The sequence below is a fragment of the Canis lupus genome, chromosome 25 (assembly GCF_003254725.2).
Source record: "Canis lupus dingo isolate Sandy chromosome 25, ASM325472v2, whole genome shotgun sequence".
NCBI lineage: Eukaryota > Metazoa > Chordata > Mammalia > Carnivora > Canidae > Canis > Canis lupus.
In genome coordinates, this window is record NC_064267.1 from 47,003,712 (window position 1) to 47,030,411 (window position 26,700).

The 26,700-nt window shown below is 50.7% G+C and overlaps 1 protein-coding gene across 20 annotated transcripts in view; it reads left to right on the top strand.

Moving 5' to 3' along the window:
- AGAP1 (ArfGAP with GTPase domain, ankyrin repeat and PH domain 1) overlaps nt 1–26,700 on the top strand; it is a 533,006-nt gene that overhangs the window by 374,178 nt on the left and 132,128 nt on the right. For 14 of the 20 annotated variants that reach the window (XR_007405993.1, XM_025463529.3, XM_035721573.2 and 11 more), the window contains one exon: nt 24,880–25,041. The exons of the other annotated variants lie outside the window; for them this stretch is intronic. Coding sequence is in view for 13 of the 14 variants with exons in the window: in XM_025463529.3 (XP_025319314.1) it covers nt 24,880–25,041 (162 nt within the window). In the remaining variant the exon portion in view is untranslated. The remainder of the gene's footprint in view (nt 1–24,879; nt 25,042–26,700) is intronic. 20 annotated transcript variants of the gene reach the window in all.

Below are 26,700 nucleotides of genomic sequence, written 5' to 3' on the forward strand. Positions count from 1 at the left end.
ACAAGGGAGCGTGGCCAGCGTCATGCCCTCCACCTCTGGACCCCTCAGTGCTCCGGGTCCCAGGACTCTCTTCCTATATTCTTCTTGTCTCCTTCCTGTGTCCCCAGGGTCTCCCCAGTTGTCAGATCCTGCCTCAGACCATGCATACCTGTCCCAATGTCTCTCCTGCTGGCACCAGCCAGGGCCCTCAGCAGCTTCGAAGCCTTGGCCTGCTTTCCTTCTTGACACGCTTTGCTGGGACAGCTGTCCGTACCCACCATCCCCAAGCACTCCCTGGCCACTTCCTCTTTGACCCGTCCCAGCCAGAGACCACTGCTCTCTTCTGTGGCCAGACCCTCACCTTGTCAACCGTGGCGTGCTCCTTGGTTCCCTTTCTAATCTCCTTGCTGGAAACTTCTCTTGGCTTCTCCTATGACACATTCTCTGCATTTTCCTGCTATTTTCTTGGGGATTTGTCAGGATCATCGTCAGACCTCAGATCCTTGATGTTGCTCTGGACACAGAGACCTTCTCTCCTCCCTGCGTGCCCCCCACCCCCCAGAGGGCCTAGTCCTAGACACAGAGGCTGCCAAGTTCTTATGCCCAGCTGGACCACGCTGTCCTCCGTTTGAACACAGGTAACCATCCACCTACTTTGGAGGACTGTTAACCAGCTCCCACTTGCATTTCCAAGGGGGAACTCCAGGTTTCATTCTGAAATCCACCATCTCATCCTCCTGGGAGCTCGGGCCACACGCACAGTTCCTCTTAGCCTCACCTCGAGGGATCAGCTCATACTGCTGGTTCTCTCCACTCTTCCTGAATGCACACCAGGCTGCCCACTGACCTGCCTCTCCTCTGCCCACGGGTCCCATCACGGCTCTGCCTTGTTGGCCCTCTTTCATCTCCCACCATGTGTTTTTCCTTCCCTGAGGTTGGCCGGACTCATCTTCTAAAAAAAAACAAACATGAATCAGATTGCCACTCCCCCCACGTGACACTGCAGTGGCTTCCCCCTGTTACAAGACTATGTTCCTGATGTTTTATTTCTGGCTGACGAGGCCCCAGCTGGTCTGGCTCCTGATGTTCCTTTATCCACTGTCCCACCTGCTCCCATCTCCCTGTCCTTGGCTCCAGCCCACTGCTCTGCTCAGAGCTGGGTGAGCTCCTGCCTGTGCATCACCCCAGGTGGCTCCTCGCTTCTCCTTCAGGCCCTGCCCAGACTCCCTTCTCATCCTGGCTTTACTAGGATCCAGCTTCCACGGTGCACCTGCTTGTCTCCTGCCCAGTCAGAAGCAGTGTCCTTGCTCCTGTCACTGTCTAGCCAGTGACCACATTGTATTGTCTGGAGTCATCTCGTCTTGTTTTCTTTCTTTTTTTTTTTTTTTTTAGTATTTTTTTTTTAATTTTTATTTATTTGTGATAGTCACACAGAGAGAGAGAGAGAGGCAGAGACACAGGCAGAAGGAGAAGCAGGCTCCATGCACCGGGAGCCCGATGTGGGATTCGATCCTGGGTCTCCAGGATCGCGCCCTGGGCCAAAGGCAGGCGCCAAACCGCTGCGCCACCCAGGGATCCCTCGTCTTATTTTCTTGTAAGAAAGTAACTTCACAAGAGTCTTCAGAGTCGTCTTATCTCCTCCCTTCATGAGTGCCTGGGACCACATCATACACACAGCCCCAGTGTTTGCTATTGTTCCCTAGCTGCTGGTTTCGCTCTTGAGTCCTTGAGTGAGCACACCTGGATGGGCACAGAGCATCCCCAGGGAAGAACGGGCCACATGTGACAAGGTTGGCACCGTGTGCTTGCAGAAGCGCCAAGGCCTGCCCCAGTCTGATGTGATAAAATTCATTGAGTTTTTAAGATTTCCCCTTTGAAACAAAATGCTTTGTGTGGTGCTCTAGAAACTGTTTGCTAACAGAGCTGACGCCCCTAACCTAGGACAGAGCATGTTGACCAGGATGTGTCCAGGTCTGAAGAGAGCATGGATAGCGAACCGTCGAAAACACATTGTACGTGTTTTTACAATTGGTTACTAGTTAGAGTTTAAAGCTGAATTTCTTACCGTAATTCAATTATCTCAACCCATTATGGAATCACAAGCAAAGTCCGTGCTTACTTAAGGGTTAATCTAGATTAGGTGCATTTCACAGGAATTACTTAATTTTCTATTTAACTTCATGTATTTCACAAATATTTATTGCCCACTTACTTTGTACCAGCCGCTGCCTGGCCTGGTGGGAGAGCAGGGATCCGGGTAATTCCTGGGTCTGTGGAAGGGGAAAGGAAAAGAGACAGGTAATCAATGAGTAAACATATTGAAATATGCTTTGTCAGGTGGTGAGAAGTAGATTGAGGGTTAAGGGTGACTAAGACATAAACGCTTGGGCTCTGAAATCAGGTCTGGCGTAAATGTGTAAATTATGAAGTATTTTTCCAACATAAAGTATGAAAGTTCATTCATTCATTCATTCATTCAGCAAATACACAGTAAGCACTGTTACCACATGCAGTGGTGCCCCGTATGTATTTGGAAGTGGCCCCACGGAAGACCGATTCATTAATTGGATTTTTTTAATATAAAGATTTTATTTATTTATTCTTGAGAGACTCAGAAAGAGAGGCAGAGACACAGGCAAAGGGAGGAGAAGCAGACTCCATACAAGGAGCCCTATGTGGGACTCGATCCTGAGAATCTGGGATTAGGCCCTGAGCCAAAGGCAGACGCTCAACCACTGAGCCACCCCAGGCATTCCTCATTAATTGGATCTTAAATGCAGATAACAACCAGGAGGCTAGGGGCATGCGTGTACCCCGTGCAGAAGGAAGAGTGTGCAAAGATTGAGGGTACAAGGCATCAGGGAGTGTTGTGGGATGACAGAGGGAATAGCGGGACATCAAACAGGGTTGGAAGAGTTCAAATTTGATCATGAAGCATAAGAGCAAGAATCCTAGAAGGCTTGGGATTGACCCTGGGCAGTTGGGTGCTCCTGTGGTTTTCAGGAGAAAAGTGATATGACTTCACAAGCGGCCCTTCAAGCCAGCATGGGTTCTCATCGCATGTATGGAGAGGTGGGGCCAAGGTGCGCCAGGAGAAGGGACATCTGAGTCTAGGCAGCTCCTGATTCTCCAGGAAGGCTAGAAGTCTCTGGTGGAATTGACATTGAGACTTGTGTTTCTCATCCCCTGGAAATTTTTAGTAACATCATTTCATGTTGGCCTCAACACAACAACGTGTTGTTAAAAATTTTAAAGCTTCCTAAAATACAGAAGTCGAAAATCTTATGAAATTATTTTAGTGCTTTATTATTTTTGTTTTGGGGTCCCTGCAGTTTTAGTTGCAAACTTTGAATTTTAGGGTATTTTTTTTAAACATAGAAAGCATCATTTAATACCCTAGCATCCAATCGTACATAGTAGAGCAGTACAAGAAGATTTGTCAAATATATATATTACTCCAGCTAGAAAGAAAACTTTAAGTGATCTTTTGTGTTTGCCTCGTTAAAATATCTGATGTTCAGATCAGCAATCTGGGACTTTTTCTCATGGTTTCATATCCCTCCTGAGCCAGGAAAAATGTTCATTTTGTACTTCGGTGTTTTGCTCAGGTTCTCAAGCTGTGAATCAAGTAGCTTAAGAAACTTTAGTAGTGCTGTCTTCCTGGTGACTTTGTTCATTTTAGAATAAAACTTGATTGAGTCTTTTTCAGTGTCTTCCATGCTCCCTATCTTAGAATTTACAAGTACAAGTATCTTAATATTTACAAGAATTTACACAAAAACGGAAGGACCTACAGGGATTAAAAAAAAATTAGGTGCCAAGAAGAAAGGAAGGAATGGAAGTAAGAGTGTGGGAGGAATGGTTATAAAAATATAAGTAATTGTGAGTTGGTTAGAAGTAGATGGATCATGTAGAGTGGATGGATGGATGGATGGATGGATGGATGGATGGATGGACATACTGGTGAGCAGATGGGTGGGTGGATGGATGAGATAGGTAGGTAGATAGAGTGATAGATAGATAGATAGATAGATAGATAGATAGATAGATAGATAGATAGATAGATAGATATAGATGGATGGATGATAAGAGATAAAGTGGATGTGTGGAAGGATGAGATGGGTAGGTAGTAGGTAGGGTGATAGATGGTAAGTAGGTAGGTAGATAGATGATCGATGCAGCTGTGTGGTGGTTGATCAGCGTCATCCTCAAACCCTCTGTATGTCCTCCTCTAGCTTTTGTATATTGCTTTGGTTTTGCATCCTCCTACTTCTTTCAATGACTGTATCTTTTGTTACATCTTTGCTTTATTATCTGACAGAAAAGATTATTAACAGAAAGTGATATTAATATTAATTATACAATGATACTAAAAATTTTATATCACGAGGAAACAGATGGTTATTTTAAATGACTTAAAATTTTATCCTTTTGTATGAAGAAACATTTTAAACATATGTAGTTATAAATGCCATTTTAATTGCTACATTATTTCTGCAGTGGGGTTTTTAAAATCTTACTACAGTCACAGGGAAATGTTTCTTGTGTATATGGCAGAGTCTTAAAATGTATACTGACTTACAGGAAAATAATTGCAGTTGCATTTGAGATCCAGCGTGGGGGCCGGCGTTATCGATGAACGTGGTATGCGCTTCCCACGCCCCGGCTTGCCATCTTGCCGTGGTCGCGGACTTGTGCTCTCCCGTGGTGGCTGGTCTGCAGGCCGTGGTCGGGCTCACAGCCTTGCCAGTTTGCAGATGGGCGCTCCCTTTCTCATAGTTTTGTGAATAAGTAGTCCCTGGCTGGCCTCAAGTCGTAACTGTGAGATAAGCATTACTACTTGAGAAATATTTTCTACGTGTAGTATAACAAGAAAACAGAATTTTTTAACGTACTCCGAAACGGCAGGCTCATATTTCCAAGATCAGAAACTCAGCTTTCAACCAGCTGTTGACTCTCATTTCATATCCAGCTTTGCCTCCGTGTAAAAAAAGTCAAATAAGCATCTCTACTTCCCAAAACAACACCTCAGAAATCTTGTGACTGCTTTCTTTGACCTCAGAATGTCCAGGAAAGCCTGTGTCCAGAAGCACTACTTCACCACTCCATGCGAGATGCCTTTACGGTGGGGGTGCAGAGGGAAATTGAAGTCTGGGGGCACGTCAGCCCCTATCAATCAGAAGGCAGTGGCAGCGCCCGCCAGACACGTGGGTCAGGCCCCCAGATGAGATTTGTACAGCAACAGCATCCATCCAGACCACACATCCTGGAAAAATTATCATCATATGATACCATCTAAAGCAGTCAAGGTGTGGGTTATTACCTGAGCCAGCACCTGGTTTTTATACGCGACTTTCTTCTGCGGCCGCTGAAAAACTATAACCCAGAGTGTTAGCAATCAGGTCACACTTACGCAAGTTCCTGGACAATTAATCGGTTTTAGAAGAAATTATTTCATACAATATTCCTTTTTTTTCCTTAGAATTGTGTTAATTTATAGTCTGTTTTTCAATTTTTTTTAAGATTTTATTGATTCATGAGAGAGACCAAGAGAGGCAGAGACACAGACAGAGGGAGAAGCAGGCTCCATGCAGGGAGCCCGACATGGGACTGGATCCTGGGTCTCCAGGATCACGCCCTGGGCCAAAAGCAGACGCCCAACCACAGAGTCACCCAGGTGTCCCCTAGTCTGTTTTTCATTTAAAATATTCTTTGATTGGGGTGCAATTATTAAACCCCTTGTGTGGGGGAGCACCTGGGTGGCTCAGCGGTTGAGCCTCTGCCTTGGGCTCAGGGCGTGACCCCGGGGTCCTGGGATTGAGTCCACATCGGGCTCCCTGCAGGGAGCCTGCATCTCCCTCTGCCTGTGTCTCTGCCTCTCTGTCTGTGTCTCTCATGAATAAATGGGTTAGAATCTTTGAAGAAAAAGTTAAAAAAAAAAAGATTTTTTTAGTTTTTAGACACATAGATGATAGAGGCACTAGTATAAAAGTGCCACCAGTAAATGGATGTGACGTCTGTCCTTTGGCTAGAACACAGTGTCACACTGGTGTCGGCTGTGCATGTGTCAACCCATTTTGGTAAGCCTGACTTCTTCCCTCTGGCGAGTGGCTAACTACCATTTGCCTTCATTAATTTTTGCAATAATAACTTTGCCTTTTTCCCCCTAATTATTAAACATTGTAGTTTAGGAAAAAATGAAAATGCAGAGAAACTTTTTTGCTTTAAAAACAAACTCTGGGGACTCCTGGGTGGCTCAGTCGACTAAGCATCTGCTTCAGCTGGAGTCATGATCCCGCGGTCCTGGGATCGAGTCCTGCATCAGGCTCCTGTTCAGGTGGCAGCCTACTCTTTCCTCTCCCTCTGCTGCTCCCCCTGCCTGTGCTCTCTTTGTCTCTCTCTCTCTCTCTCTCTCTCTCTCTCTCTGTCAAATAAGTAAATAAAATCTTTAAAAAAAAAAAAACAAACCAAAAAACAAGCAACTCTATGTACTAAGTTTTCAGTTTGGGGAGACTACACCCTTCCGTGTGTATCTGTATTCTTATTCATTTCCAAAGTTGGATTATATCCTAACTGACTTTAGCTGTAAATATGTTCACCTTCCACTCTGTTTAAAAACAGCTGGTAAATTGGCAGCAACCTCTCTGACCAGCAGTAGGGGGCTGGTTACGTAAATCGTGGTAAGCCCCTGCAAGGGGGTGCTGCAGAGCCACGAGAAGGCCACTGTCTCTGGAAAGACCTTCCTGGGAGTCCTTGTCCCGTGAAGGGGCCCGAGCCTCGCCCTCCTGCGGCCCACCCCGCATGTCCATCCCACCAGCGCCTTTTCCAGAGCTGCACTGGGAGACCTGTCCCCGCCCTGGTGCCCCAGCAGAGACCGCCTCACCCATGCGGCCTTGGTGACCTCCACCCCTCTTCCCTGCCTTACTTCCTCTGCCCCCCTCATCACCTTTGTGATTTCCCCCTCTACTGTTTTGTCACCTTCCACCACCTGAACATGGGGGGGGGGGTGGGGACATGGCCAAGTTCCCAGCTCAGCTCCCGAGCCCTAGAACCCTCTGCCACCCTGCTCTGTGTCCACCCAGCGAACGTTCCCTCAGGTTTTAGATAATGGGATGAACAGCTGGCTGTTACTATCTGCTACATGGTCGCCCTGGATTGGGTGCTTTTCATACAGCGCTCATCCAACGTCCTGGATGGCTCTGTGAGGTGGTGCCGTCATTATCCTCATTTTTAACTGAGAAAATGGACTCTTCAAGAGTTTGAACAATTTGCCCACGGTCACACAGCTGGCAGGGCGTCATGTGTGATGCAGGTGACACACAGATGGGAGCCCGAGCCATGGGCCGGGCCGGCCTGCCTCCGCGCCCGCCTGCACGCACATGTGTAAAAGTCACCTCAATAGAAAGACTGCCGACATCTCCAAGATCGTAAATGTTTTTTCCCATTCTCTTTTCGTCTTCCAACAGTAAATGCGGACTATTTGCATCAAAGCATTTTAAATGAAGTCATTTCAAATATGAATTCTGTAGTTAGGGAAACTAAGAGGTCAACATTTGCGAATCAACACTTGTAGGTAGAGATATATTCACTTCGAAACCTTAATTTATCCAAAAAGAAGAGCAGTGAGTCTTTGTGGTGATAGAAAGTGGTCCGTGCCTGGCTATGGAGGGGCTGGGGGAGGTTCGGGGCCCTGGGGGCCGCAGTGGGAGAGCCGGGACGCCTTTGTCCCCACCCCCATTTGTGCCACATGCCACTCGGGAGAATTAGAGACATGGAAAGACCCAACCAAACAGCAAGTGGGTGGTGGTGAAGCTCTGCAGAGCCTGGCTCCGTCTCCCACCGGGCCGACGTCATTCCTGCAGTGAGTGGTGCCGTCCACAAACTGGAATCGGCTGCAGTAGGATGCGCCTCAGCCTAGAGTTTAATTATATTGAACAAATCCAGGGTTTCCTAGTCCATGCTTAGCCTCGCCTGCCGGGGCGAGGAGCAAGGGCTCTGAACCCTGCTCTTGCCCGTCCCCTCCTCTCCCGGCGCGAAGCCCGGCTCGAGCCAGCAGACCTGTTTCTGCCAAGTCCCGGGTGAAAAGTCAGATATCAACAGACCCCCTACTTTTGTGTGTGTAATCTCGCTTCTAATTTCTTCCTGCAAATGCGTATTGAAGTTGAATTCGTAAGAAGCGTAGCTGTAACGCTGCACAAGAGGGCCGTGCTTCCCCAGAGGGGCTCGAAAACACTGTGAAAGTCCTAATTATGCCTCATCTCAGCCTGTTCTTCTGCACGCTGTCTCCATGTCATCATTTTGTTCTCTTTCTTCACAATTGAGCAGATCGCTTAAATCCCCCGCGTAGCCAAGGCTATATGGGTTTGTTACTTTGAGCATGCCTAGCGAATTCCATCTTTGTGCCCATTTTGCATTAAGCTTGTCGGTGCCATGGTCTTTTCACTCCTACCAACATCTCCTTTTTTTTCTATTTCCCACTCTGCCTCATAAACTAAGAGCAAAATCGACGTAGTCGCCCTCGCTGCGCGCACCACGCGGGAGAGCTGAGCTGCCCCTGCCAGGCTGCCTCTCCCGGCCCGTGGGATGTCCTGTCCCTTGGACAGCTGCCCGCCCCCCGAAGGTCAGGGTCTCGGGTCGAGCCGAATGACAAAGTGTGCTCAAAAGAGGGAGACCACTTTCCTTGTGGAGAAGTGCCCCTGGATCTAGAATTAGAACATGAACCTGAATCTCACAGCAGAAAATATATACACCCATTTCTTTCTTTTCTGTGGCCAGAGCCAGGGAGTCTGAGAGGATTCTAGAAGCAGCAGTGGGGCTGCTCCCGAGAGCCCTTGGCCACCGGGAGCAGAGAGGGAGGTGTTTACTGGTAAAAGCCAGTTGGGGCCGGACACGTGTACACTGCAGTATGAGACCCAGGGAAGTGGGGTGATGCTGGGGTCTGCATAAACGTGGAATGAGAGACCCTTTCTGTCCCCATGTCCAGAGGACCTGGAAGCCCTGCTTCCTGGGGGCAACGCAGAGTCTCCCGCAGCCCCCAGAGCCGTAGAATCCCCAAGACCGGAGATAGCCCCGGCCACTGCTGGACGGTGGGCCATCCCAGGGTGTGTGGGCAGGGATGTCTGGCAAGAGTGCATTCAGGAGAAAATTGTGGCTCGTCAGGAACCTTCTGCCAAAGTGGGGGGAGAAGAGGAAAAGAAATGTATTCCTGAGGAAGGGGGCGGGCAGAGCCGCGGAGGCAGGGAGGAGGCCCACATCCTGGTTGGGGAGGCTGGTGGGTAGTTGCTTCTTTTAACCTCACCCCAGGGGATAAAAGGCAGCAGTAGGGAAGAATGGGAATGAGCGATTCTTTGATGAATAGCAAGCGGCAGATTCCACTTCTCGTGCTGGGGCTGCTGCACCCTCCACTGACCCTTCCGTCAGCCACAGGGGGCTGGGCTTCTGCTTAAGGAAAAAGAGAAAAATGTCAGTTATTATGTTTGGGAACACAATCTTATCTTTCATTTTATTTTACAGCAATTTCCCCAAAGATCAACCATAGTGTCTGATTGAACTATATTGACAAAATTTTTAGCCACGATAAAGAAAATGCTTTAACTCAAAGCAGATCCCACTCAGACTCTCCGAACACTTTATCATGTTGCATTTTATTTTATTTTTTGCCAGGACAAAGCCCAAGTTCCAAGACAATTGGTAGAAGTAAGACGATAAAACTGTTGTAGCAGCAATGAAGCCTGTTCTTTTCTTTAAAAGAATGTTCTAGAAGTAATGCTGAATTATTAACTGCTTTTTGTCAGAAGCAAGTTCAATCTAGGTTTTACACACCACCATTGATTTTAGAGATGACAGCGATTTGTCATTTGGGGGGAAAAGACAAAATAAGAGCCACTCACTTGACCAATATTATTATCCATTGAAAAAGGCTGTGCTTTAAACTGCACTTCAGAAGCGAAATGAGCTTCGGTCTACGGTTCTGAACGAAGATACTACTCCTGGTATCTCTATCCGTGGGGTTATCGGTGAAGGCAGTTATCCCAAGTATAAAATTTGACAGGTTTTCAGTCCGGTTAAAATGATCTGTCACGTTACAAACTTTTCCTGTACTTACTAGTCCAGGTGGGTTTCTTGATTGGAGTTTGACACAAGATTGTCAGGAGATTCGGTGGCACAGAGCACAAAGATTCAGGGCAGCTTTTCAGAGGCATTCTTCCCATTTTCATGAAACCTCTTACTTGCCCAAATCCTAATAGTCAAAATTCCTGGGTTTCCTAGGAGCTTTGTTCTTTTTCTCATTTTGGGAAATGGTTGCAGAGCGGGATTAAGACTGTGGTGCCCATGGGTGGCTCAGGTCATGATCTCAGAGTCATGGGTTTGAGCCCCACGTTGGGCTCCATGCTAAGCGCAGAGTCCGCTTGAGATTCTTTTCCTTTCCCTCTGCTCATGTGCGCACGTGTGTGCGCGCTGTCAAGTAATTAAGTAAATAAATAAGTAAATAAATAAGATCTTTATAAAAAAAAGATTGAGGTGCCCATGTGTTAATAATTATGGTGAGAAACAGGCATAAACTGAGAGCGTCACCCTCATTAAGCTTGGGGACACCTTGATTTCTCACGGGTACCACCCATGGGAGTCACTCGTTTTATGCTAGCACAAAATCAACCGTATCCTCTTATGTCACACGATCAGAATCTTGGCCTTCAGATGCGTCGCACCACGCCAGCCCACTCATCCCTTCGTGGCCTGGGCTGTTTTTACACCCCTAGAACTTTAGAGCTTGCCCAACGTAGGATAGATACGGTCTCCTTTGCAACAAGGAGAAATCTTAACTATAGATTTTGGATGGGAAACAGTCCACTCGGATCTCCTCGTTTGCCATCTGGACCTGCTACATATTTGTGACCTGGTAAATATTTTAAATACAGTGTTTTAATAGTGTGTCAAAAGTAAGAAGTCGTTAACCTCATCTTCTCATTAATGTCACACCAGATTGATTCCAGGACTCAATAAACGGATGACCTTACCGTCTCAACTTCCTTATTCAAATGAGTGTGCTGCCGCGGCTCACCTGCCACTAGTTAGAGACATGAGTGGGTTGATAATATCTGGTTTTCAGGCAGAAGAGTTAGAGGTCAACCCCAGCCTTGGAATCTACATAAAATATGTAGCATAGTCATTAGTCATTAGCAGCAGGTTAGCAAAATTCTGTAACAGCAGGAAGAGAAATATACTTTCAGTGGCTGTTAAAGGAGTCATTTCATACTTTGCCAAAAAAAAAAAAAATTCCATGGGACAAATTTTCACATCTAAATATGGAGAGGGGGCTGTTTGTAGATTTTTCCCCAAAAATGTTTATTTTGTTAAAAAGTTATTCCGATACAGAACAGGTACCGAAGGGAGCTCCTGATGCAAAGTTTGGTTCACGTATTTTGGTATCTTCTGCATCCGCACAAATCCATCTGTAGCGATGCGGAATTGCAATTGGATTAGTCCATTAGGGTTTTGCACTATTATTTGTTTCTGTGTTTTAAACCCATCCTGTCTTTCTGTTTTGTTTGCTGCTCTTTCCCCAGGGCCTAACCCAGAACGAGCACACCCCACAACACAGGCATCGGGTGGTTATCTGTCAGATCAGTAACTATGGAGTCTGCACATGTCCATGTACACACTCCCTGAATATGTAGTCAAGGTCATGCTCCCCTAAGTGCTGAGCGTCAGTCATCACCTGTGGTTCTGAGTGGTTGCCGGTTGCCCTCCATCAGCTCCAAGGCTTCCTGTGGATGGATTACCAATGGAACCCAACCGCTGAGAGTTCTCTCGTGGGCTGCGTGGCTCAGGGAGCAAGGGAGCCCCACACAGTAGCCTCAAGCCCATTGACTGGAGCTATTGTTAGGGCCCAGGTGTGGTGGAAGGGGATGGAGTTTCTGAGGCTTGTGGGGCCTCTCTTTCAAGTGGCCGGGCCTTCCGTTTGAGGCACCTGATACCACAGTGCTCTCACCCCTCTGACGGTGGCGTGCCACCCACCATCAATAAAGGCTTGGGAACCGTCAGGGTCCCTTTTCATAATCAAGCTTCCTGTCCCACGGTTTAGGAGAGACTAGTGAAATCACACAGAACGAGAAGTTTTTCAAGTATCATCTTAAATGATGAGATATCATTTCTCTGACTTTGCAAATTAGCATTTGATTTCGTTCAAAACGAAAATAACCATTGACTTGAAACGTAAGAAAATGTTACAGGGGATGCCTGAGGCTAAGTGGAGATCTTTTTAAAAAGATATAATTTATCATCTTCGTATGGTAAAATAATGTATTCTGCAAAATACTCAAAACTGTGAGGATACTTAATACAGAATTTTCAGCCGGCCTTTAAATAATATTTAAAAATCTCCAGGTCTGAAACGTACAATTCTAGATAGACTGGACTTCTGTTTCCTGCGGCATTCAGAAAACCTTGACTCACACTTACATTCCTTGTGCTGTCCACTGTGTCTTGGGACAGTCTTTTTTTTCCAAAGACCTTTTTACTGAGCCCCCGGTTTTGCTGGTTGGTGCCCAACTGGCTCATATAAAGAAGTTAGAAAATCAGAGGAACACTACCACGGAGAGAAACACCACAGACCAAATCCCAGCACTCCGAGGGAAGGCGGTGGTCAGAGCCCTGGGTTCAGAGGGAGCTGGAAGAGGGTCCAGAGGTCATGGTGAAGCTCATCTGGCCCTGGCGCTCCCACCACTGAGGAACCCTCGAGTGGCCTGTTACCAGCACCGTGGTTTGTCTAGTTGGGGTGATGGACTATCTTAAATCTCCCAAGATCCTTTCTGACAGTTACCAGACTTTCCCCCTACGTTTATAATATTTTGATACCAGTAATGTGTAGTTTTCTGTGTTGAGAGCCCTTGGTTTCCACTTACGGGATGATCATTGTTTTAGGACACCTGACTACCCTTTGTGGCTCTGCGTGGTTTTCAGGATTCACACTCCGTCCAGACTCCCCATCTCCCTCTGTGCTTCACATCTGTCCACAGCACGTACCATCATTCTTCTGATGCCTATGAACGTGTGTGTGTGTCTGTTGGTAATATTTTTGCACTAGAATGGAAGCTCTCTAGGACGGGAGCTGTGTTTTGTGTACTGGTGTTGTTGGAACTCTAGAAGAGAGCCAAATGCTGGTGAGCAGTTCTGCCGTCTATCCACCTGTCTGGCAGCTGGCCCACCACCACGCTGAGCACACGGCCGAAGCACAGTGTGGCTCAGTGTCTTCTTGGATGGGGTGTAGGATATGAGAGGAAGGGAGGCATCAGGACGGCCCAGGGCCTCTGGCCTGAGCAGCAGCAGGATGTGGGTGCTGTTGACCAAGATGGAGAAACAGCAGGTTGGGGCATGAGCAGGTGTTCAGGAGGGCTGTTTTGCCCATTTTACATGTGAAGAAATTGAGGCTGATGGACCTGAATCATCCCAGGTCATATAGCCCAGTGGCCTGGCTAGGATTTTGAGCTGCTTTTCTGATTCTTCAGCTGTGCCAGTTCCTCTTCATGGAACACATTGTGGTTCTCTCCCTGCCCTTGATATGCTTCCATCTTATGCCACTCGATATAGGCCATTCTGAGGACCATGGCTGCTTCGCGGAGGTGGGCAGGAAAGGAGCTGAAATGCGAACCGGGCAGCACACAGTACGCAGGCGTCAAGGACGTGGTTTGGACGACCTCACACCCTGCTGGCGAGACTGGCACAGAGCTTAGCAGCATATATCCAGAGCCCCACAAATATGTATTTTCTTGTGCCCACATGTTGAAAACTGCCCTAATGTCATAATTCCAAATATTAAAAATATGCAGAAGTGTTGGTTTTGGTCAACATTTGAAATCCATCCTAAGCAGGAAAGAAACAATTAAGCGAAGTAAGAAATGTATTCTGTTCTTCTTGATTTTTTTTTTTTTTTTTTTTTTGGTTGGTTGGTTTTAAACAATTGAACTGGAGCAGTGCGATATGTCCCAACCAAATTACCTCTTTTTTCAGTCTGGGTGTCTATGTATCAGATTTTCTTAAAGCTGAAGACACCAGCACTCTATTTCTTCAAACCACATGGTGCCAGCAGGTTAAGAGCAGGGATGTGTCATGAGGAAGCAGCCTTATTTGGGGATGGCTGAACCTTGAACACAATGCCCTGAGTGAACCCGTTCAGGACCCTGGACAGCCGCCGCCCCCCCCCCCCGCCCCCCGGCCTTACCTACTAAAAACCCATAGATTTTCCTGCCCTGACAGGATGCTTTCTGTGCAGCAGTTGGTAATTTGACTCTGTGTGACTTTTCATAGAAACAGCTAAATTCCTAAAGATGAGAAATTTACATTATCAGAGAGGGAGCCACGTACATTTAATTAACTTCTCTAATTGAGACATGCTCAGCTCTCCCCCAGCCCTGCTCAGCCAGTGGAGCCTCTCCCACGTGAACCGGGATCTCTTTGTCAGTCACTCATCGTAAGCACCAAACTTGAGAAATGGTTGTGGCTGATTATGTAAAAAGAGAGAAGGCTGGGAAGAAACAGACGTCTCTTGAAATGATTTCATTTCTTCCCAACGGCACTGTTCAGAGCGCCTTTCCATTTTTCGGAGTACGCTGGATTAATTCAGCTAAAAAAATCAAGTAGAGAACAATGTGATTTATACCCTCAAGTACAAAACCCTGACTTGCATTCCCTAATATGTTCCTTCCCAGCATGTCCCCACATTGACTTCCTCAGGCTGTCGGCCTCACTCGACCACAACATGCTCTACCTTTCATCCCCTACGATGAGATGGTGGTATTCAATGCAAGCTGGCCATCCGGCATGAGAGATAACTAGGGAGACAAGAGGAGCAAGGGTGCCCTGCCTGCAGCCATGTGCTGGGCTCCGCAGGATGAGGGGAAGACTGGGACAGGTCCCTCCAAGAAGGACGGAACATTCCAGGGTCTGCATTCACCTGAAGTGTAGAGCCAGGTCCTGGCAGGTGGCTGGAGGCCCAGGCCGTCCGTCTCCTCCAACCCCCAGGCTGCTTCCTCACCCTCACCCTGATCCCATCCGTGCATCTTGCTAGACTATGACGTTGACTTCTTTTGCTTTCCGTATTCGATTGCGTCATAGCATTTAATGCAATGACCATCCCCCCTCTTTTCTTTCTCTCTCTCCCTCTCTCTTTTAACAGCTTCGTTGAGATAAAACTCACCTAACAATACACTCGCTCGCTCAAAGTGTACAATTCAGGAGTCTTAGTGGATACACAGAGATGTGCAACCATCAACACAGTCCGTTTTAGAACATTTTCATCATCTCAAAAAAAAAAAAAAGGAATCCTGCACCCTGATTAGTGATCAGCCTTGTGCTTATCTTTTTAAGGCTATCACAGACACACATTTCAGTCAGTAAGGGCTCCACGTAAATGAAGATCAGTCCCAGGCCTTCAGCTTCATTTACAGAGACATGTTGGTGCGATGGAGCGCGGCCCAGGTAGGAGATGGTTCTCCCCCACATTTTCTCTCCACTCTGGCCCCTCCTATTATATCCCTTTCCTCCCCACTTTGTAACTCAGTCTAACACTGTGGTGTCTCTTCCTTCCCCCAACACATGTCATCTTCCTCGAACCCCCATCGTGTCCCTGCTGCCCCTTCTTCTGACACCGTGTACCTCTGCGTGAGCGCCGTGAGCGGCAAAGGGAACCGGACAATGTACCAGTCTCTGAAACATCTTCAGAGATTGTAAACCTCCTCCTGTTGAAAGCTCCCGTCAAAAGGACTGTGAGAAGGGGCGAGGTTTTGAACTTCACTTCACACTCACCTTTTAACAGAGGCCGGGATGTTGTGATTTCCTTGGATGGCAGAGGTGGCCTGTTCTTTATTTACCAGCCCGCACATCTCTCTGAGCTTCAGAAAGAACAGAGCCCTTCTTAAAGATCCAAATGAGCTTTATATGGTTGGCCTTGTCTCGAAGGAAATGTGTTTTAATTCCCTGGCTCCTGCGTGACCTCATCTTGGGTTTTCAGAAGGTCTTTGCCCTCCACTGATGCCCCCCGCCCCCAGCCCAGCACCGACAAATAGCCTTGTCTTTGATCATTTTGTATTCTTTTAATACCCAAAAGGGGAAATAAAAAAGATTTTCAGGAATATATGCCACCTAATTCTGCCAAATGAGTATGTGAGAGCGGGAGAGGAGGAGGGCCGGTACGCACGCACTTGTCCTTTACCTTTCTCCTGCCGCCTTTGTTTTTATAGAGGTGCGTACTTCCTACGAACACGCATTTTAAGGTTTTCATATCTGTCTTCGACACATGGGAAACGGACAGCCAGCCAGCCCCCTGGGGACCGTTAGCAGCTCCTCTGGTGGTGGGGGTGGCTTCCCGCAGCACCTTCTTGGCGTCTCCGCTCCAGACCCGAGCCCACTAAGGAAGCGTGGTGGGCACGTGCTCCCTCCAGAGTCCGGGAAGGGCCTGACCTCTGACCTCGGCAGGGACCAGGGACGTGCACGGGGACGGCCAGCTCAGCGGCAGCCGTAAGAGCAATAGCTGTTGCGGGCCCCTCGTGGTTCTGGGGTGCCCCTTTCCAGCACAGGGCCGAAGGACGCCTCCCCTCCCTCCCCAGCAGATGCTTTTCCAGACACTTGGGAGCGGCAGGGCCTCGAGAGCCACACGCACGGAGCCCAGCGTATTTGAATATCAGCCAGGATATCAAAAACCTATCTACACACCTGGCAGTGACGGCTATCACCGAGGCAAGCTCCCCGCAACAGTTCATCAGAAATGGCCCAGCTAATGATCGGCTGGGCAGATAATCGGAGGAGAGTTAATTGTAAGGTTCGATATGGCATCTTGTCAGCAGAGATAAGTTGTCACGTTTTCCACTTGAGCTGAAACTAAATGATTGTAAAATAAGTTATGAGTGTCCTTGGGCCTGTCTGCCGGAATGATAGCTAAGAATACATTCCTGGCCATCCGTCTCAAGCAGGCTGCTTGATATTTATGCGAACGGAATGTTATTTTATTCCCCTCCGGTCATGCTTGTCAGCTCTCCGAGTGAAAAGTGAGGCGCGTCTTTGACTCATACTTCACGTACCGGAGCCTGGAGAGACTGCAGATTGTTATCATTATTGCTCATATTATATATTTTTTGGGGTGTGCGTTGAACATTGATGCCCGATTGGGAAGAACTAATGGCTGCCGCCGAGCACCCATCGGCCCGGCCCATCCCGGCTCGGCGCCCCGCGGCCCGGGGACCCCGCGTCCCTCCGTCAAAGCCGGTTTAGATGTGGAGTAATGAGGCGCTGGCTTTTTTTTAATTTGGCATGCCTCTCTTCTCGCCTCCCCCCCCGTACTTAGCTCTGTCGTCGGCCGTCCCGGTGCCCAGTAATTGATACAAAATAAAATGCGTTATTTGTATTCAGCCGGGAGGAGCGGATGGCAGGAGCGGATGGCGTCCGTGGGCTGCGGCTGGGGCTCATTTACAGTGTCGGCGGCCGGGCTTTCCGGGCCTCTTCACTTTGAGGGATACCTTGTCAGGCAAGAGAAGTCGTCGGAAATGGAAAAGCACAGCATGGAAGCCTAGTACATTTTGATTGCTCATATTTTAAACCGGAGGAATGTTAAACAACTCTGGAAGGGGAGTTCTCGAGATCCGGGAGCCGGGGGCGTTAATACGCCGCTCAGGGCCCAGCCGCCCAGAAACCGAGCTCTCCCCGCGTGACCCGCCGCCAGCCTCCGGGCCCCCCCCCCCCGCCCCCTCCAGGGTCCCCCGCTCCTTGGCTCCGTCCGCGTAACACCAGCGCTGCTTTCCCCGTGCCACGATTGTGGCTCCCTGGCCAGGTTGGCGCCCGGCGCTGTAGGGGGGCCTCCCCTGGCCAGGCCGCCAGGCTGGGCATACGCACCCTGCTCTGGCGGCAGCCCGGCCTCGCCTGCCATCCAGCCCCCGACCCTGGGCTGCACCCCCTGACCCCGGGCCTGTACTCCTGAGCTCAGCCTGCACCCCCGAGCTCGGCCTGCACCCCCTACCCTGGACCTGTGCTCCTGAGCTATGCCTGTGCCCCTGAGCTCGGCCTACACCCCCTGACCCCGGGGTCTGCACTCCTGAGCTCAGCCTGCACCCCTGAGCTATGCCTGTGCCCCCGACCCCAAGTCTGCACTCCTGAGCTATGCCTGCACCCCTGACCTGGGCCTGCACCCCCCGACCCCGGGCCTGCACTCCTGAGCTCGGCCTGCACCCCCGAGCTATGCCTGTGCCCCCGATCCCGGGGCTGTACTCCTGAGCTATGCCTGCACCCCCAACCCCAGGCCTGCACCCCTGAGCTCGGTCTGTACCCCCTGACCCCAAGTCTGCACTCCTGAGCTATGCCTGCACCCCCAACCCTGGGCCTGTACCCCTGAGCTCTGCCTGTACCTCTGACCTGGGCCTGCACCCCCCGACCCCAGGCCTGCACACCCATACCCCAGGCCTGCACACCGACCCCAGGCCTGTACCCCCAACCCTGGGCACCTCCGACCCCAGGCCTGTACCCTTGACCCCAGGTACTCCCCGACCCCAAGCCTGCACCCCTGACCCCAGGCACCCCAACCCCAGGCCTACACTCCTGAGCTCTGCCTGCACCCCCGACCCCCGGCCTGAGCAGCTGGTTTTTCCAGCTACTTGTGTCCATTGCCACCCACAGTAGACACCCAGCCCGAGGGGGCCGCGGGGCATGGGGGCAGTGATGGACGTGGAGGAGACCATAGAGATGGAGCTCCACCTTCCCTGCAGGGTGATGGGAAGTCACTGGCCCTGGCACTGGCTTGCCGTCTCTAAATGGGAGCAGGGGTATTCCTCTGGGTGGGACCTGGGCCCTGCGCACAGCAGATGGCAGGACTCGTGGATCCCAAGTGCTTTGTGCACACCAGTTACCTTCTCCATCTTCCTCCTTGTCTGAAATAGGATTTACAGGCCTTACAAACGGTGGTCCTGCTTTTCTGTTTTCCTCATGCCAACCCCGTGTCATCCTAAAAGCTCGTCTCCATCCTTCCCTCCAGTGGCTGGGTTAGGGCTCATGTGTCTCCCCGACACCAGGGCCTTCTCCTGACTCGGTGGCACCTTGTCTCCCTGTCATCACACACTCAGTCTCTGAGTCCTGATGGCCCAAGCAGTGGTCCCAAGTCACGTTTGTGTCTCTCGAGGGGAGCCCTAGGGCCGCTGGCCCGCTCGACCCAGGGGGTGGCTTAGACGGCTTCTTGCTTCCTCCTGTCTGTGCGCAGGGGCACTTGTGTGAACTTACACACTGTGAACACATACTTACAGCTGACGTGCTCACCACGCTCATGAGCCCCCCCCCTTCTCTATTCAAGTAGCATGGCCCCAGGAAAACGCTTTTTTGTGGAGGCATCACGCAAAAAGTCAGATAGGCATTCCTTTGCTCCTTGGAAATGGGCTCCGGGGGCAGGGATTTTTGCCCTTTGTTCTGTGATGAACCCCAGGTGCCTGGCTGGAGCTGGCGCGTAGAGCGCTCAGTGCTCGTGAAGCGTAAGTGGCGTGTATAAGGCGTCTCGGAGGGAAGTAGTCTCGGTGTAAATAGGCTGCCTTCGTGGAGTTAGGTGCTACCTGACAACAGGCCCCCGACTGCTGGAAACTCGAGTATGCCCGTGGTGTTACAGCCACGTCACAGAGCGCTTCTCGGTTACACACCGGAAAGCAGCGCCGTCCACCTGTGTGGGCGCGTCTCGAAGAGGTCAACTCGTTAGAAAACTGAATTCCAAAGTGTGCAGGGAACTCCCATTTTCATCCCAAATCTATTCCCAGCTGTGTCCCGTTTAAGAGGCTGAAGCAAATCCCTGCCTTCATAAGGCTCGCACCCGCCAGGAAGGCACTTGTCAGCAGGGACCACACCCGTGGGTGGTGGAGCGTCACACGTGGTAAGTGGCCCCTGGCACATGAGGCCATGGGACTGGATGGCCTCGTGGGCAGTGGCCAGAGTGGGGGAAGCCTCTCCAGGGGCCTCCCCTTTGGCTTCTAAGACCCAGACCTTCCTGCTGTCCCTGTGATCTGACTCACGTCAAGCTCACTCTGGCCTCTGCACAGAAGAGGGGACCTTGAGGCCAGACCCGCACAGTCCCGCTGGGGCTTGTCCACTGACGGGGCTGTGGCGGTGCTGGCGGCCCCAGCAAGGGCATGGCAGCGGCCGGTGGGGCGCACTTGACTGGAGCGGGGTCAGCCATGACCAGACACAAGCTGCAAAGAAGGGAGAGGCTCAGGGGGCTCTGCTTTAAAGAGGATCAGAAATCAGGTGGTGGCTGGGCGAGGGCATGGGGTCACGGAGGGTTTTGTTAGAAACGGGAGGCAGTACAATGATACAGCACGTTTGATGCAGGCTGGAGAGGGTATGAAAGGCGGGGGGCAGGGTCCCTCCAGGGGCAAGATGGGGAAGAGTTCGGCTCCCAGCGTGGGGGGGCAGGGGGGTAGGCCCCAGGTCTGTGGGGACCAGGGATAGGAAGGAGGATGCTCTTGTCTGATGGCTGCTTTTTGGGTTTGGTTTTTCTCTTTTGTTTTGTTTTTGGCAACATGAAAAATGACACCTCTGTGGGGAATGGAGTGAGGTGTGGGGCACTGAGACCCCAGGCGGTGTGATACGGCCCCCTGGAGAGTGGGGAGCGGCTTGACTCCAGGAATGTGGTGGATGGCAGGGCAGGCCGGAGTTCCCGCCCCAGCCCAGCTCTGGGGTCCTACTTGTAAAGGCGGCCAGCGGGCATGAGGCTGTGTGCCTCCAGCAGGGCCTGGGCCCAGGCGCCGAGCAGGGGGGGTGGTGGAAGTTGGTCTAATGGTCAGGAAAGGTAGAGGAAGGAGGGCACCACAGATCACCCCTCAGAGGGTGGCTCCCCGGAGCAGGGGAGACAGACATAAGCCCCAGAGGAGCTGGCTCCCCGTGGCGGGCCTGGGTTAGGGCCACGAGAGCTGGAGGGAAGGAAGGAGCTTAGCGAGGTGGAGGCTGAGGCTGGAGAGGCCAGGACGCTGAAGTGAGCACCTGGGAGGAGCCAGATGTTGTCCCTCCTGAGTGAGAACAGGGTGAGCTGCTGCTGAAACAGTGAGTGAGCAAAGAAGGGGCAGATGCCAGGGGTCAGTGGTGTGAGCAGGCTCACAGGCGGGGCAGTGGGCATCGCTTCAAGGGGGTAGAGCTGGAGAGAGGGAGAGTGGTCAGGAAGCAGTGCCCAGGGGCGGGGAGAACAACTACCCCACCTGTGTGCTTCCTGGGGTGGGACACCAGTGCCCTCATCTGGGAGGTGTGTCCCCTGGGGAGAGCCACATCATAGCAGATGACACGAGTGTTCTGAGAGGTTTGCTCCCATGAGGGAGTTTGCACGGTACCGACGGGGACTCCAGGAGGAGACCGATCAGCTGATGAGGAATGGAACAATTCATATCCCGTATGTCTCTCCCTGTTGACAGTTTAGACCTGTTGGGGTTTTGCGTCGCGAACTGTCCTGTGTGTTGTGAGGTGTTTCTCAGCATCTCCTACTCGATGCCTGTTGCACCTCCACCTGTCTCAGTCTGATAACCAGAAATATCTGCAGGCGTTACCAGACGTCCCTGGGCAGGGGTTTCCCATTGAGAGCCAGTGGGTTAGTGGGGCTGCGGAGCCACAGGTGAATGGACCCCCTGATGTTCAAGGGTGCCCGTGGAAAAGAAGGCTGGAGGGGCTGCTGATGGTTCTCCGGAGGGAAGGGGGTGTCTTTGCTGCCATGTGGCTCCTCCTCAAGGATGCCACTCAGCTACTTGCTTCAAGTGGGTCAGGAATTTCTCTCTCAATTACGAATATTCCAAGATACCAAAAAACTTGGGAATGAAATTGCCAGGTCTCTGTTAATGATTTTAGGAACAATTTTCTACATCTGGAATGGAGGGAAATCCCTAGAAACAGTCACATGTCATTCTGTTCCCCAGGAAGGTGAATCATGACCAGTATGCCAGTGAGTTTAAGGTCATTCCCAAGTCCGATTCTAAATTAGGTTGTTAGAGAAGTGCTTTGTGCATATACAGAAAAGGAAACAGTGACTTGATTAAACAGGATAGTTCATTAAGGGGAGAAAACATTACATGGATTTCCCTTTAGTGTTTTAAAATTGTCAAAAATCTGTAAGTTGGGTGGCCATGTAGCCCTTCAGCAAAGTGTCTGCAAAAGTGTTGGGTAGTTTCTCTGTAGGCGAGTCCAAGGCTCTGAGAGTGGGACGTACAGACGATGTGACGTATCTGGTGGGTCTTGTTGGGTGGCCCCCCTCCAGTGCTTCTAGTCGTGCGTTGTTGTGTCTGAAAGTTTGAGGCTCTGTTTTGACCCCTCCTCGTTTCACGTCCTTTCCGTTGACTTGGGTGGATATACGAAGTCACGTGCTCACAATGAATAGGGCACTCGTGAAGGATAACTGTGCAGGGACTTGCCCTGCCGCGTGGGGCACCAGGATGACTTAGCCATTCCATTCAAGACCATGTGCTGTTACAGGACACACAAATAATACTGGAAGGAAATAGTCCAGAGGTAGAGCCGCCACACGTGTGTGGCGGCTGTCCTGTGACGACATGTAACTCAGGAGTAGATTCTTAACATCTTGCAAAGAAATACTGGTGCATGCCTTAAAAAAGAAGTACTGGGTGAGGGGAGGGACCTGGGGATGCTTGTGTGATGACGGTGCCTGCCACTCCACGTTCAGCATCCTGCGCAGGGACATGGGCATCTTTAGCTGCCCCGGGGAATCAGCGTGCCAGTTAGATCCAGCCGACAGACAGACATCCGAGTGCAGAAAGCCCAACTTTGGGATCCGTAGTCAGAGATGAGAAACATTAGTTGGGGAGAGAGCATTACAGCAGTGGAGTGACGTGAGGATTAGGACGCACAGTTGCGAATGAAAATGGTGCGTTGAATTGAGTGGATGCCCAAGGGACAGAGGGCAATAGCAGAAGGCCAGCCCTGCCTGAGCAGAGGCCCGTTGTCCTTGCCCGTTTTCCTCGTCTGCCTCCGTGATGAGGGCTCAGCTCGTCAGGGGTGGGGACGGTCACTGTGACAGCTGCTCCCCCATTGCCTGTCACCATGCCTGACACAGGGTAGGGCCTTTACACTGAATAGTCAGAGAGGATAGGTCAGAGAGTGCATGAAGACTTGCAGCCTACACACAAGATACGGAAATGAACAATAAAATAATTGATTCTAAGGTGTGAGCATTGAGTAACATCGTATGAGGGTTGTTTTAGGACCACCTGATGCTCTCAGATCCCAAGACTCCTTAGCAACACCAGGCGGTCTCTGAACCCTCTGAAATTGTGTGCACATGTTACTTAGAATAACCCTTTTTTGGAGGGAGTATTTACAGTTTTCACCTGATACCCAGTGGGATGTAGTATTTTTAAAATACGTGCAAGAATTGCTACTTTTAGATGAGTATTGTATTTTAAAAAAAATGTCTGAAAAAGAAAGGTGGAGTGCTGGAAGGAGAGAGACATGTCAGCTGCTTGGCCCAGGCCTGGGGGCGGGGGGGGTGGGGGGGGGTGGGCAGGACCAGGCCAGGGCAAGCTGCAGAGGCAGGCCAAAAAGAAGGGGTGACTCTGAATAGAGACTCCTCTTGGCAGCCCCAGCCTTCTCCAGCCTGGTCTCCCGCCCAGAACAGCCACGGAAGCAGCAGAGGGGGGGCTCCAGCCTGCAGGCTGTGCCTCGGGTGAAGTTAGCCCGAGAGGTTTACCAGATGCCTGGCCCGGGAGGGCGAGAGGCTGGTGGAAGAGGAGGGACGTCAGTCTCTGCGGAGGGAAGGCCCCTGAGACACCCAACTGTCACCCTTCCTGAGACGCCTCAAAATGGTTAATTAACAGTGCTTCAGTGGACCCCGTTGACCAACCTCAGGGGCCCGGGGGTGGCCAGGCCTCCCCGCAGTCCCGCTCCCTCTCCTGACCCTTTAGCACCTTCTACTGCGTCTAGATGGGTGACCACTTGGGGGGAATCCTAATCTGTGTTTCTCGGTGTTGGATCCCAAGCACCTAGAAGGATGGCCCACAGTAGGTGCTCATAAAATACTCGGTGACTGACCGGACAGCCTTGCTGAGCGCTTGGTGTCCTTGGAGTTTACAGAGCTGCTGACTCATGAGATGAAGAGTTCTTCAGGCTCTGCAGGTGTTTGGATGGTGCCTCACCTTCACATTTTGGGAGGACTCTCTCATTCCGGTGGAATTCCGTGTTCGTTCCCCGCTCTTTTCAGCACGGCTCCGGTGTTCTCTTTGATAAAGAGAAAGATGGGCACGCTAAATTGAGTTTCACTTACAGTGAATTAGCACATTTGGTGCACCGGTCTTAAAGTTTTATAAATAGCTTCAGTGAATCAAAAATCGGCAGGTCTGCTATGGCGAGAGAGACGCGGCGTGCCGTGTTGCCCTAATAAAAAACTGATGGCGCAGTCATGTGTGACGCCGCGGGTGGAGGGGAGAGTCGGATTCCCGCTCTCCTATGTGCACGCACCGAAGCAGAGCCACCCACAAAAACACCCTCGCGTGCGTCCTCAGATGTCTTTATTTCTCTTCTAATGTATCACGGTCATTGTGCGAAGGGAAAATAGACTGGCAAAAAGCATGGACTCCTCACTTCGCTTTTCCAGAACACCAGTCCTGCAAAGCGGAGAACCTGAAATTCCCCACAGCCTACAGACAATCCAGAAATAAAGGCCTTTTTTTTTTTTTTTTTTTTTTTTTTTTTTAATGGCAGGTGGTACATGAGAGCGAATGGCCCCGTGAACTTGTCGCGGGTGCCCCGGGGCCTCCGGTCCGTGCCGTCCGGCTGCCCAGCCTGGCGGGGCCGCTTAGGGTACTGGAGGAACGTTGCTTTCGCGTTGCCGCAAAGTCCACTCTGTTAAGTGTTAACTTGTGCGTTCTTTTGCCTTTTCCGGTCCCATGGCAGACACGGGGCTGGGCGACTCCGTGTGCTCCAGCCCAAGTATCTCCAGCACCACCAGCCCCAAGCTCGACCCGCCCCCCTCCCCTCACGCCAACAGAAAAAAACACCGGAGGAAGAAAAGCACCAGCAACTTCAAAGCCGACGGGCTCTCCGGCACCGCTGAAGGTAAGGTCTCCCGGGGACTTCGGGGCGACAGTCTGCGTTCCCGGAAATTACTTTTGATGTTTCCAACTGGGGGTAGTCGCATGCCCTCAGGACCACAGGTGGCCCCCAGGCTGGTCACCGCACGGGGTGGCCCCAGAGGGCCCTCGGAGCCCTCCCATCCCCGGTTCTCAGGACCCTTCAGCCAGGTCAGCCCTCCTGCCTCTGGCAGTCGCCGTCCCATAGAAGGTAACGTGGTCTCTCTGTGACGCGCCTGGGGTGACAGCACCTCTGGGTCTTGCCCTGCCTCCGCACCCGGGGTCGACGGGGGCCCCTCCCGTCCTAGCCGTCTTTCCTGCTAGTGGCTGGCCTTGATTCTCACAAGACAGCTTCCCCACCTCTGGCTCTCGGCAACACATCCTGATCCACGTTCCTTCTGTGGGCGTCCGTCCGCTCTTTTTGTTCCGTGGGCTCTATTTATATTCCAGTTGTCTCGGTTTGTCACGGTTTATCTTGGTTCTCCTTTGACCTGTTGAGCCCTTGGTTTTTATTCTCAGTCATGGCCTGATGGGAGCTTTCTGAAGTGGCGCCTTCGGATGGATTTATCTTTTTTATTCCACAGATGCAAAGTGGAGATGCATGCACGCGCGCGCGCACACACACGTGACAAGAGACAAAATTAATGCAGTTATAATAAGCTGAAGAGATACTTCAAAGGAAAATAAAAAATTCGTAGCATCATCATTTAACAGGAATTGTCATTTGTGACACCATCAATAGGGAAAGAGTCGGTCTTCAACAAGTGTTCCACACGCGCCAGAAATACTTCTGTAACTTATACCCTTTTTCTTTCTCTGTTTCTGCCGTGCTCTTCCTGAATCCTCTACTTGAGTTCAGAACTACGGTTTGAAGCGTTACAGAAAGTGGCTTATTCCCTCCTGGTCTCCAGCCACGAGCCCGTAAGCCCACAATGCCTACTTTAGCAGGAAAGGAACATTGTTTACGGTGCGTGCGCGGAGTTTGTTGCTTACATGATTCTGTGAGTTGAGGGCAGCGTGGTTCTGGAGGTTGAGGGTGTCCAGCGGCTCCGGGGCTCTCGCGGTGGCGGAACAGGGAAGAGTCTGAAAGCCGCCTTCTTTACATTTCTTACCATATTGCCTCCCATAGGCTCCCTGCTAACTAGTTTGGCCAATAAAAACCGATTTTCTCCTGTTACGATAAATGGGGATGATTCTGTTGTATCATCAGTGATGAAAAATAAATGATCACTGATCTGAGCACCCACCCAGACTTTACTGACCTTCGCGGTAGAAAGGAGTCAGCTACTGATGCCAAGTGTTTTGGAGACTCTTTCAAACAGCCCGTTAACAAAGAGCTCCCAGCCCTGGCCATGTACATGTGGCCACACCCCACCCTAATGGGAGGTTTGGAATAAAACCAGGAAGAAGCCTGGGCCCTCACCTGGGTGGGTGACATGTGCCACATGTGCCCAGGGGGAGAGTACGATTTGCTGTAGGGAAGGGCCTCCAGTCCAAGTCACAGATGAACATCTCACTGGGTATGTCATGCTTCTCACCGATGACTTTTTTCAAAAGGACCACTTGATAGAAACTGATTTTCTGGTCCACCTGTAAGTACACTACACGTATTTGACACTTTTTTTTTTTTTTTTTTATGATAGTC